We start from the raw sequence: 13,166 nt of genomic DNA on the forward strand, positions 1-13,166 counted from the left end.
GGGGGTGTAGAAGGTGCTGGAAGAAGCTGAGGGCAGGAGAAGATAAACGAGTCGAGGGCAGGGGACGGTGGGGGGCAGAGATGCCCAGGGAGAAGCCACTAAACCACTTGGCCTTCTTTGCTACAGACCAGCTCACCCGGCAGTCACAGGGCTGGAAGGCATTGGGGATGCAAAATGTTAGACCCCTCACACTGGAAAAGACCCTATGTACCGCTTCTCTTGAAGACATGCTATGGACCAGGTACTTCACAGTCTAGGTGGACAACAGACATCTGTGCATGAAGTAGCTATCATGACAAGGTGTATAAACTCAAACTCCTGAGGGATCAGGCAGGCAGTATCGGTTCCTTGAGATTTCCTACGTAGACAGTCTTGTTGCAAGTGGAGACGGTTTAGCCTCTTCCTTTCCAATCTGTATGCTTTTCTGTTTTTGCACAAGCCAGGCCCTCCGGCGCACTGTCGAATAGGCCTGGGGAGGAGCAGACATCCCCTCCTGGTTCTCAACATTATGGAAAAGCATTCACTCTTCCACTATTTACTATGATATTAGCTGTGGGCTCTTTGTGGATGCCTCTCATCAGGTTGAGACGGTTCCTCTCTATTGCTAGTTGGCTGAGAAGTTTTATTATGGAGGGGTATGAATTTTGTTATGTGCATTTTTCTATGTCGTGTCCACTCACGTTTCGATGGCAAAACCTGATATACCTGCCCCCAAATGGTAGGACGCCAACTGGTGGCCAGTGGTGGCAGCTTGCCAAGCCCTTGATCCTGCCAGGGAGAAGGTGCCCTAGAGGGCCTGAGGCTTCCCCTCCCTCAGCTCACATGGTCCAGCAACGTGGCCATACTTGGCCAGCTTGTTGGATTTGCCTGGGATAGTTTCCTCATAGTGCTCCCTCCGTCCCCCCACCCCCGATCACCACCACCTGGTAAGGCCACGTCCAGGACCGGTCTGCCTCAGAGGAGAAACGGATTACTGCTCCTTTCACCTCTAGCAGGGATCAGGGCCCCACTCCGGGTCCCCATCCTATTCATTCTGCAGACCTGGCTGCAGTATGCCTCAAGGCTCCCGTTATACAAACTGGGAACGAAGTTGCAAGAAAGCGTAAGAATTTGCATAAGGTCCCAACAGGTGAAGGCAGCCCCAAGCCCAGGTACTGTACTTCCAGTTCCCCGGACCGCGCTTCCTCTGACCTGCTGGGCTGGCCCAACACGCCAGGCAGCGCGGGCAAGAGGCCCCAGTGGCTGGCTCCGGTGCCCATGCGAGGGCCCAGGTGGGGCCGACCTGGGGCGGCCAAGGGGCCCGCACCTTCAGCACCCCCCGTTGGTTCAAAGGGTACGGCCCCGCCCCCTCCAGGCCCCGAGCCCGCTTTGAAGTGCTGATGCGGCCTGGAAGGGGTCACTTCACACCTCGGGCTCGGGATAAAGCGGGCGCCGGGCGCCGGTCCGCAGATGCGCCGCCGCCGCCATGGCCCAGTCCCTGTGCCCGCCGCTCTCCGAGTCCTGGCTCCTCTTCCCGGGTTGGGGCCCGCCTCGGCCTCTGCCGCCCTCCGACAGGGACTGCGGCTGCTCCCCCGCCTCGTCCCCGGACTCCTGGGGCAGCGTCCCGGCCGGCAGCCCCGAGCTGAGCCCCGGACGGCCCGGCACCCACGCGGCCGCCGGAGCCCGGAGCGCAGGGAGGCGCGGCGCGCGCAGCAGCCGCCTGGGCTCCGGGCAGCGGCAGAGCGCCAGCGAGCGCGAGAAGCTGCGCATGCGCACGCTCGCCCGCGCCCTGCACGAGCTGCGCCGCTTTCTGCCGCCGTCCGTGGCGCCCGCCGGCCAGAGCCTCACCAAGATCGAGACGCTGCGCCTGGCCATCCGCTACATCGGCCACCTGTCGGCGGTGCTGGGCCTCAGCGAGGAGAGCCTGCAGCGCCGGCGGCGGCGGCGCAGCGACGCGGCGGTGCCTCGGGGCTGCCCGCTCTGCCCCGACGGCGGCCCCGCGCAGACGCAGGTGCAGGTGGAGGCGCGCGCCCAGCTTCTGGGCTCAGCCGCCAGCCCCTCCGCGTCCTGGGGGTCCCCGCCGGCCTGTCTCGGAGAACTAGCGGCGCCGCAGCCGCGCGACCCGACAGTGCTTCATGACGAGGCGGCGGGTTCGGAATCGCAGGCAATGGAGCGGAGCCCCTCGTCTCCGGTTAGTGCTTCCTTCCCCGCGCGGGACTCTCTCCCCCCACCCACGGGGCCATCGTGGGTGCTGCTACCTGTCGTCCGCGTCCGCCGCTCACAGGCCTCCTGCGGCATCCCCGCCGGCAGCCTGGCCGTGTCTGCTTGCTGTCCCGAGCACCGTAGCTAGTGTGCCTGGGGCGCTCAAGCGGCGAGGGGAGGGAGAGGACACACAGGGGACAGGCTCTTGTGCCCGAGTGGAACCTACGAGCGCGGACACCCACGCGTGGCGGCCAGCGCTGAAGGTAACTCTATACCCTCTCCCCCCAGCTCTTTCCCGGCGACGTGCTGTCCCTGCTGGAGACCTGGATGCCCCTCTCGCCCCTGGAGTGGCCGCCGGCCTGAGTCGAAGTGACGACGTACAATTGGCGCCCTGTGAGCATCGAGGCCCTTTTGGCTTTCAGCACCTTCAAAACGGTCCCTCTCCAGACTCCCTTTCCTAGGAGAGGGCACCTGCGATACTGGCATGGGCATTCCTGAGAGCAAGAGCCCGTCCCCACCCAAGACAACTCTCCCCAGCCCCTCCGGCAATGGAGGGACCCACAGGTTGACCCTTGGAGGCAGGCAGGGGGCGCCTGCCTACTATGTATTTATTTATTTGTGAATAAACTGTGCTGGTGTCAGTTGACCGTTTCTTCTTCCTTCGCATGGACACAAAGCTCCCTCCCCTTCTCCAAAGAAGAACCTAGGAGAATTAAGAGAGTTTCTGGCAGTCTTCAGCCCTCAAAGCACAAAGGCCCAGACCCTTTCCCCTTTGCCCTGGCTTAGCCTGTCCTATTCCAGGAAGGCCAGCCTGGAGCGGGAAGATGCTGTATGTGAGAAAGTGGTAGCAGTGGAGCCTGTCCCCCTTTTCCTTGAACCTGGTGGGAGGTGCATTAAAAGCAAAGTATCTGTGTAGAAAATACGTTTTCTTAGTACTTACTGTGCATCATCAGGTCCTTTACACATTTTATACCCAAATAACGATTTTACTGAGGGTCAGCACTCAGGGTCGGTATGAATTCAGAATCCCAAGTTCTCCCTGGTCAGGTTTTGCCAGCTCTGGGGTCTGAGAGGACACCAGCTCCAAGGCCTCAGTCCATGCATCCCAAGTCCTTATTCCCCTGTACTGGAGCTTTGTGGCCTGGACCTTGGGATTTTCTTATCTCCCTTCACTCTGCTTTCTCTTCCAGGTGGGCTAGGGACATTAACATTTTATGAGTCAGTCCCGAGTTAACTGTGACCTCCCAGAGGCCTAGCTAGAGTGGAGAGGCTCATGGGGTTGCCTCCAAATCCACATAGCTAACCTGGAACCACACTCGTGTCTGCATCGCTGGGTTCAGATCAGGGATGCAGTGTATGGGGAAGAAGGAAGCCTTGACCCAGAAGGGGCCTGGCTTGGCTCAAGGGGTCTGGTAAGCAGTCAAGCCTTGTGGGGGAGTTGAGGTGAGGCTAGGGGATGTAGCCTCTGCCCAAGGGTCCCCCAGCCCTCTATGGATACCAAGTTCTCCCCTCCTGGCCAAGCAACTTTGAAACACAGGCCTTAGCATTTGTTTTTTATAGTAGCTTTATTGAGATATAGTTTACATACCATGAAATTCAACCTTATAATTCAGTGACTTTAGTATATTCGTAGTAATGCAACCATCACCACTGTCTAAATCGAGAACATTTTCATCACCGGGGAAAGAAACCCTGTGCCCATTAGCAGGTGCTCCCCTTGACCCCACCCCCCCCCCCACCCCCCCCCCCACCCCCCACCCCTCTCCAGCCCAGGCATCTACCTTCTGTCTCCATAGATTGGCCGGTTCCGGACATTTTGTGTAACTGGAATCACACAATAGAGGCCTTTTGTGCCCTGCTTCTTTCATTTAACGTTTTCCGGGTTTATCCGTGTGGCCTAGGTGCATCAGTATTCCGTTTCTTTTTATTGCCCAGTGATACTCCATTGCACGAATATACCACGGTTTATCTGTTTATCCGTCGGTACGGATAGGTTTGTTTTGAAACCACCTCAGAGATCAGTTCCAGTGCTCGGGCCCAGGCCGGGAGGGGCAGGAATTCGGCGTGGCCGGGGGCACCGCTGTGACGTTCAGGCGTCCAGGCGCACGCACCCTGGCCGGCATTTGGCCGCACAGAGCAGGATCCAAAAGCAGAGGCCCTGCAGGGGGGCTGACCTCACACCTCCGTTGATCACCCCCTTTCCCACACCTCGCCCCTCATCTTGCTCTCCCCTCCCAGGACCCTAACTGGAGCAGAGCGAGAAGTCTTTGCCAGGGACCCTACCCAATTTAGAAAATCTGTTTGCATGGCAAAGGCCCTGAGGTTTCGGACGGGGAATTAAAGTTATTAGCAAGTCTTTTCACAGATAAGTGGGGCTCATCGGCCAGCGCCCTCCCCTGCGGAGAGCATTCTCCTCCCTCTCGGAGCCGGCGAGGCCCACTGTTTATCAGCACCTCGGTGTGAATTTTCATTAACACGTCTCTGCTAATAAGACGGAGGACGGCGGATGGGAAGGGGGCTCCTCCCACCTCTCCTGCGCCTGCGCCCGAGCCCCCTCGCTGGGCCGGCGCCGCCCGCCCCCGGGAGGAGGCCCTGTGTACGCGTCCCAAGGCCTACGTCAGTGAGCACCGTCCAGGTAGGTGACAGCGTGCGCTCGCTCGGTTCTCAGCACCTGTGACAAGTGGCCAGTTGGTGGGAGAGTTAAGGAAGGGAGAGGCTAGCCGACGCGCGGGAGCGGAGGGTGGGTGGCCGCTTTGGCTGGGGACCCGGATGTGAGTGCGGCGCCTGTGTGCCAACCCCGGGGCGCACGGTTTAGGCGACAGCTGAACGCCGGCCTGTCTCTGGGACGGAGGCTAGGTGGTGGCACCTCACCCGGGGCCCTGCCAGGGTGCCCTGGCCTGGCGCGGCGGGGGCGCGTGCCTGTTGGAAGGCGGGAGCCGGAGCGTGGCGTGGGCACGGGGTGCCCCACCGGGCCGCTGGCCCGCGGCGCTGCGTCCTTCGGAAGAGCTGCTGTCCCGGCCGGCCGGGTCGGATGGGCAGAGCGGTTGGTTACCCGAAAGGCTTTCATTTCACTGTCTAACCTCAAGTCGCCGCAGGTGAGGCGGGCAGGTGTGTGCGCTTATACCTATTTAACAGATCGGGACACTAAAGCACAGAAAACAGGGCATTTTTCACAAAGCTAGTACCTGGCCGTTGGGACGGGGACAACGGTGGGCGGCAGTTGACCAGTCAGGTGTTTGGAACAGTCCTGGCGGGCAAGCGTGTGTGTTGGGGGGCGGAGGGGCTGGGGGTGTAAAATAAGGCCCCACTGCACCGTGGCCACCAGTGCCATTGCCGGCAGCGAACATTCTGCCTACTGAGCCTAGATGTTGCTCCCGCTGGGGAAACTGTACTGTGTAGGTGCTGGTTGGGCCGGGTTCTAAGGCGGGGCAGCTAAGCGGAAGGCCCTGTATTCAAGACATTGATTCAAGGACAGGCTGCAGGGGTCACAGTGTGGACCCCCGGGGCGGGGAAGGGGGAGGTGGTCATGAGTTGTCTGCATGGGCCCGTCCTAAGGTCCTAGGCGTAGGACTGAGGGGGGGTCCCCTGCCTTGGGTGGGTGGCTGGTGCGTCTGGAGGAGGGCCAGCCCGGTGTCCCTCTGGCCACGCGGTACCAAATAAGCAGGTCCATCCAAAGGGCATGTGGATGTGCCAGGATTCTGCAAGGGCCTGGATCTGGAGAACCAGGTGGCCCCAGGCTGAGGAGGGAAGCTAGCCCTAACCGCTAAGCCCCGCTTGCCCCGGAGTGAGGCCAGGAGCCCACCCTGACCCCCACATGTCATCCCTGCATCTGCACAACCCTAAGGGCCCTGCCTCCCAAATGTTGCGCCTTGGGTGCTCCTTCCACTCACGCTGGTTCCAGCCTCCCCTGAGGAGACCCAGGTTTCTTGGTGCTTCTGAGGGGTCCCTTTGCCCAGTGGGCAAGCTCCTCTTTGGGGACCGCTGGCGCACCAGCCCCGAGTGGGGCTAGAGCCGTGGGTCCCCAGCTCAGCGCGGCTCAGGCCCCTTCCACCCATTCCCCGGAGCCTTGCCAGGCCCTCTGCCCTCCACCCTCCTCTCTTCCCCCTCCTCCCTCCCTTGGACCTGGCCTGTGAGGCTTCTTTCGAATGCCCCAGCTCCCCTCTCCCCTTCCTGCCCTCCCCACACACACTAGGAGATGGGGAGGTGGCCTGGTGTTGGCAACACGTGACTTTGGAGAGAGTGGACAGGGCCACCTCTGAGGTCTTGGCCAAGCTTAGCACCCCTCCTGCCTTCTTCCCCTGAGGTCTGGCATTTTTCTTTCTTCAGACAGTGCTCTCCCCTCCTTAGCTTCAGTGGACACCCCCTCTGCATTGCTCCAGGGATGGGCACGTGACACAGGCCCGCACGATCAGCACCGAATGGTTCAGGCATGAGACCACATTCGGGCCAGTGAGAAGCAGGCTCCAGACTTTGCTGGAACCATCAAGAAAGGGACATTTGCAAATATACATTCTTCTCCAGTTCTTATGGAACGTTCTCCAGAATAGATCACATACTGGGACACAAATCAGCCCTCAACAAGTACAAAAAGATCGAGATCATACCGTGCATATTTTCAGACCACAACGCTGTGAAACTCGAAATCAACCACAAGAAAAAATTTGGAAAGATAACAAGTACTTGGAGACTAAAGAACATCCTACTAAAGAACAAATGGGCTAATCCAGAAGTTAAAGAAGAAATTAAAAAGTACATGGAAACCAATGAGAATGACACCACCACGGCCCAAACCTCTGGGACACAGCAAAGGCAGTCATAAGAGGGAAGTATATAGCAATCCAGGCCTTCCTAAAGAAGGAAGAAAGGTCTCAGATATACAACCTAACCTTACACCTTAAAGAGCTGGAAAAAGAACAGCAAATAAACCCCAAACCAGCAGAAGACAGTAAATAATAAAGATTAGAGCAGAAATCAATGCTATTGAAACCAAAAAACCCAGTAGAACAGATCAATGAAACCAGAAGTTGGTTCTTTGAAAGAATTAACAAAAAATCACCCCCTAGCCAGATTGATCAAAAAGAAAAAGGAAGGGACCCAAATAAATAAAATGAAGAATGAAAGAGGAGAGATCACAACCAACATTGCAGAAATACAAACAATAATAAGAGAATACGGTGAGCAATTATATGCCAATAAAATGGGCAATCTGGAAGAAATGGACAAATTCCTAGAAACATATACACTACCAAAACTGAAACAGGGATAGAAAATTTGGACAGACCCATAACCAGTAAAGAAATTGAATTAGTAATCAAAAATTTCCCAAAAAACAAGAGTCCAGGACCAGATGGCTTTCCAGGGGAATTCTACCAAGCATTTAAGAAAGAGTTAACGCCTATTCTCTTGAAGCTGTTCCAAAAAATAGAAATGGAGGGAAAACTTCCAAACTCTTTCTATAAAATCAGCATTATCTTGATTCCAGAACCAGACAAAGACCCCACGAAAAAGGAGAACTATAGACCAATTTCCTTGATGAACATGGATGCAAAAATCTTCAACAAGGTATTAGCCAACCAGATCAAACAATACATTAAAAAAATTACCATGACCAGGTGGGACTTATACCTGGGATGCAGGGCTGGTTCAATATCTGCAAAACAATTAACGTGATTCATCACATCAATAAAAGAAAGGACAAGAACCACATGATCCTCTCAATAGATGCAGAGAAAGCATTTGACAAAATACAGCATCCTTTCTTGATAAAAACCCTCAAGAAAGTAGGGAGAGAAGGATCATACCCCAAGATCATAAAAGCCATATATGAAAGACCCAACACGAATATCATCCTCAATGGGGAAAAACTGAGAGCTTTCCCCCTAAGGTCAGGAACAACACAGGGATGTCCACTCTCACCACTGTTATTCTACGTAGTATTGGAAGTCTTAGCCTCAACAATCAGACAACACAAAGGAATAAAAGGCATCCAAATCAGTCAGGAGGAAGTCAAACTTTCACTCTTGGCAGATGACATGATACTCTATATGGAAAACCCTAAAGATTCCACCAAAAAACTGCTAGAACTGATCCATGAATTCAGCAAAGTTGCAGGATATAAAACCAATGCACAGAAATCAGTTGCATTCCTATACACCAACAATGAAGCAACTGAAAGAGAAATCAAGGAATCAATCCCATTTATAATTGCACCAACACCTGTAAAATACCTAAGAATAAATCTAATCAAACAGGTGAAAAATCTATACACTGAAAACTATAGAAAGCTTATGAAAGCAATTGAAGAAGACACACACACACAAAGGAAAAAATATTCCATGCTCCTGGATAGGAAGAACAAATATTGTTAAAATGTCAGTACTACCCAAAGCAATCTACATATTCAATGCAATCCCTATCAAAATAATACCAGCATTCTTCACAGTGCTAGAACAATCCTGAAATTTGTGTGGAACCAGAAAAGACCCTGAATAGCCAAAGCAATCTGGAAAAAGAAAACCAAAAAAGGAGGCATCACAATCCCAGACTTCAAGCTGTATGACACTTTTTTTTTATTGTTTATTTATTTTTGACAGAGTGTGAGCAGGGTAGAGGCAGAGAGAGAGAGGGAGGGAGAGAATATGAATCAGGCTCCAGGCTCTGAGCTGTCAGCACAGAGCCTGATGCGGGGCTTGAACTCATGAACCGGGAGATAATGACCTGAGCCAAAGTCGACGCTTAACCGACTGAGCCACCCAGTCGCCCCTCAAGCTGTATTACAAAGCTGTAATCATCAAGACAGTACGGTACCGGCACAAAAACAGACACTCAGATCAAAGGAACAGAATAGAGAACACAGAAATGGACCCGCAGATGTATTGCCAACTAATCTTTGACAAAGCAGGAAAGAATATCCAATGGAGTAAAGACAGTCTCTTCAAGTGGTGCTGGGAAAACTGGGCAGTGACATGCAGAAGAATGAACCTGGACCACTTTCTTATACCATACACAAAAATAAACTCAAAATAGATGAAAGACCTCAATGTAAGATGGGAAGCCATCAAAATCCTCAAGGAGAAAGCAGGCAAAAACCTCTTTGACCTCAGCCGCAGCAACTTCTTACTCAACACATCTCTGGAGGCAAGGGAAACAAAAGCAAAAATGAACTATTGGAACTTTTTATCGAGATAAAAAGCTTCTGCACAGTGAAGGAAACAATCAGCAAAACTAAAAGGCAACCAACGGAATGGGAGAAGATATTTGCAAATGACATATCAGATAAAGGGTTAGTATCCAAAATGTATAAAGAACCTATCAAACTCCACACCCAAAAAACAAGTAATCCAGGGAAGAAATGGGCAAAAGACATGAATAGACACTTCTCCAAAGAAGACATCCAGATGGTCAACCGACACATGAAAAAATGCTCAACATCACTCATCATCAGGGAAATACAAGTCAAAAGCACAATGAGATACCACCTGACACCTGTCAGAATGGCTAACATGAACAACTCAGGCAACAACAGATGTTGGCGAGGATGTGGAGAAAGATGATCCCTTTTGCATTGTTGGTGGGAAGGCAAGCTGGTGCAGCCACTCTGGAAAACAGTATGGAGGTTCCTCAAAAAGCTAAAAATAGAACTACCCTATGACCCGGCAATTGCACTACTAGGCATTTATCCAAGGGATACAGGTGTGCTGTTTTTTTAATTTTTTTTTAATGTTTATTTATTTTTGAGACAGAGACAGAGCATGAGCAGGGAAGGGGCAGAAAGAGAGGGAGACACAGAATGTGAAGCAGGCTCCAGGCTCTGAGCTGTCAGCACAGAGCCCGACGCAGGGCTCGAACTCACGAACTGTGAGATCATGACCTGAGCCGAAGTCAGACGCTTAACCGACTGAGCCACCCAGGCGCCCCCAGGGGTGCTGTTTTGAAGAGGCACATGCACCCAATATTTATAGCAGCACTTCGACAATAGCCAAAGTATGGAAAGAGCCCAAATGTCCATCGATGGACTAATGGATAAAGAAGATTTATATTTATATATATATAATTTATATACATATATATATAATGGAGTATTACTCGGCAATCAAAAAGAATGAAATCTTGCCATTTGCAACTATGTGGATGGAACTAGAGGGTATCATGCTAAGCGAAATTAGAGAAAGACAAATATCATAGAACTTCACTCATATGAGGACTTTAAGACACAGAACAGATGAACGTAAGGGAAGCAAAAATAATATAAAAACAGGGAGGGGGACAACACATAAGAGACTTAAATATGGAGAACAAACAGAGGGTTACTGGAGGGGGTGTGGGAGGGGGGATGGGCTAAATGGGTAAAGGAATCTATTCCTGAAATTGTTGCACTATATGCTAACTAACTTGGATGTAAATTTAAAAAATAAATACAATAAAACATTTTTAAAAATTAAAATAAACTTTAAAAAAGTAAAAAATAAATAAAAGAAAGGGACACTCGCTGTGGGTCCTGTTGGCAGTCATGTTGCCACCCAAGCAAAGGGCATCAAAACAGAGATGGAGAGAGATTCCTGTTGTTACTCAGCACCTGGACCCGGCTCCCCAGAAAGCATTACGTCCTACATTACGTGAGCCAACCCTAAAGTTCGTTTGAGAGCTGGGTCTCTGACACTTGATGTTGGAAAAGCCCATTAGGTCTTGATACGGGCTATTCCGAGCAGTGACCTGAGCCTCCATTTTCCTTCTGTACAACGGGGATAATGATCATCTGTACATCTCACAAGGTGTACTTGTAAAGCAGACACATCACAGCAGGTGCCCCATCAGTGTTAGTCCTCTGTTACATTTAGGGGGTGTGCGAGGCCAAGGCCACCATCCTGAGTTTTCCTCCCTCATCTCAAAAGGGAGTCAGTGCCTGCTGTTTAGAGGAACAGGACCCGTTGGTGTAAAGGTTATTTTTGCTGCTGTTTCTGTTTCCACGGGCAGGAGAGTGAGGGGCGGAGTGCCTCAGGTGGGAACCTCTTCATCCAGGGACGTGCTGCCGGTCAGTACCAGCGCCGTGAAGGAGGGATCAGGACAGTGAGGAGCATGTGTGTCCCAAGGGAGGAGATGGATGGGGACACAAAAAGAGATGCCTGTCACCAACCCCGCGTGCAGTTGACCACGGGGAGGCTGGGACATGTCAACCACCTGCAGTTCTCAGAGACACCACACGGTGTCCTCGGAGAGGCAGGCATAGGCCTTGAGCTGCGGGGACCCCTCCAGCCGGTTTTCCTGGGAAGGGCAGTTTCCAGAAAAGAGAGGCACCTCTCTGCCCTCCTCCTGTCCCCCAGCCACCCCACCCTGAAGCATCCCCCCACCCCAGGGTCCCAGGCCACAGTTCCTGCCTGCCACCTCGCCTCTCAGACCCGTGTGACCTCAGGCGGTCACCCAACCTCTGATCCTCCTCAGCCTCTCCGAAGCAATTCCAGGAAGGTTGTGTATGAGCCAACTCAGAGAGGGAGAGGAAGTGGGTGGGGAGAAAGAGGGCCACATAGCAGCTGGGGTGGCCTGGGGTCTTGGTCATTTGAGCAAAGTGGCTCTCCTGGGCTTAGAAGGCGAGGGTCCCTCACGCGGCCTCGGACTGGGCCTTGCTGGGGTCTGGACTGGGTGGGAACAAAAGGACACACACCACAGCGACTCTGGAGTCTGGAAACAATAGCACTGTTTATTGGGGTGACATCTGCCCACCCGAGGGCTCTGACAAGCGGCCTAGGGTTGGAGGCTCCCCAGATCATCCCTCTCCCCTTGCTGAGGTCCCAGACTGCCCGTCTAGGCCCCTGGGGGCCTCTGTCACCTTGTCTCTTGGCCTCGGAGCGTCCTGGGGCGAAGCCTGCCTGCCGCCAACCTTGCAGAGAGCCCGGTCACTTCCTGGAGGTCTCCCTCTGGAGAAGCAGGGAGTTCCTGCGAAGCCGGGCCCAGTGCTCCTGCTCTTTCACCTTCTTCTCCAGCTTCTGGAACCTGTGGGCCACACAGGTGGACATGAGAGGAAGCCGCTTTGTGCCTCGTCACCCCCCTGCCGCCCGGCTCCAAGGTCCCCGGGGCAGACCTTGACCGCCCTGTGCTAATCTCAGAGCCTCCCCGAGTGGCTCGTCTGCGGCACGACTGTGTCCTCGGGGCTCCAGCCGGTGCACGGCCAGTACTTGAAACACCTTTACTGCGTGACGACGGGGCCTGCGTGCTGCGGGAGGCGCCCCACGGAAGGCGCGGTACCACGGGGGACTCACGGCCTGTGCGCGTGGACCGTTAGCCACGTCCGAATGCCCACACCTCCAGGGAGTAGACACCGCTAGAGCATCGAGTGTCACCGGCTAGACTCCCAAGACCCGACCTTGACTGCCCACCTGCTCAAACTCACCGACCTTTGTCCCACATTCTTCCTTAAATTCTTCTTTCCAGCTTCTCTCTCAACTCAGGCAAAAGACCCGAAGGGCATAACATCCCGAGAAGGAAACCAGAACCGCCCCGCCGGCAATAACGACTGACAGCCCAGACAGAGTTCTGGAGGCCCGGCCAACCAGACCAGTCTGAACTTAACCCCCGGCTCACGCCTGCGCACACGGGACCGTGCAGTGACCCAGGGAGGGACCAGCGGTGACCTTTGCCTCATCATAATACTAAAATCTGCACCGAGGGGGGGCTCGTCTCATTTACGTGACATACAAAGCATATGTGTAGACGTGTTTCCTTAGGGCGCGTGCAGGACCTCATGCCCACCTCTGCGTACAGTGACAAGGCTTCCCTAACCCTCAGTTTCAGGAACCCACCCGCCCCTGCTCTGAGAGTCACGGCTTTTGAAAGTTATTCCCGGTGATGTCCTTATCCGCCGCGAATAAAGTTTCCCTTGTGCCACAATTCACCTGCTGTAGTTTGTCTGTGTGGCTCACCACGGAGTGAACTCCCACTGGTTTAGTTACGCTAGTGACAGGCAAGGGTGCAAGTGCGGGAAAGATCCAAGT

General features: G+C 53.7%; 2 protein-coding genes and 1 long non-coding RNA gene across 11 annotated transcripts in view; 2 read left to right on the forward strand and 1 right to left on the reverse strand.

Moving 5' to 3' along the window:
* Positions 1-1,465: 1,465 nt before the first annotated feature.
* MESP1 (mesoderm posterior bHLH transcription factor 1) lies at positions 1,466-2,822 on the forward strand. The gene is made up of 2 exons (XM_042987659.1): positions 1,466-2,170; positions 2,470-2,822. The coding sequence occupies exons 1-2, from the start codon at positions 1,466-1,468 to the stop codon at positions 2,542-2,544; spliced, it is 780 nt and encodes a 259-aa protein (XP_042843593.1). The 3' UTR covers positions 2,545-2,822.
* A 1,915-nt stretch (positions 2,823-4,737) lies between these two features.
* LOC102964218 overlaps positions 4,738-13,166 on the forward strand; it is a 38,964-nt gene continuing 30,535 nt past the window's right edge. Inside the window, exon 1 of the long non-coding RNA XR_006218371.1 lies at positions 4,738-4,816. This is a non-coding gene — a long non-coding RNA (uncharacterized LOC102964218). The remainder of the gene's footprint in view (positions 4,817-13,166) is intronic.
* The window catches only part of WDR93 (WD repeat domain 93), a 55,292-nt gene continuing 53,978 nt past the window's right edge, over positions 11,853-13,166 (reverse strand). For all 9 annotated transcript variants that reach the window (XM_042988052.1, XM_042988055.1, XM_042988054.1 and 6 more), the window contains one exon: positions 11,853-12,168. In XM_042988052.1, the coding sequence (XP_042843986.1) occupies positions 12,072-12,168 (97 nt within the window). In that variant the 3' untranslated portion in view covers positions 11,853-12,071. The remainder of the gene's footprint in view (positions 12,169-13,166) is intronic.

This window comes from Panthera tigris, chromosome B3, assembly GCF_018350195.1.
Source record: "Panthera tigris isolate Pti1 chromosome B3, P.tigris_Pti1_mat1.1, whole genome shotgun sequence".
Taxonomy (NCBI): domain Eukaryota; kingdom Metazoa; phylum Chordata; class Mammalia; order Carnivora; family Felidae; genus Panthera; species Panthera tigris.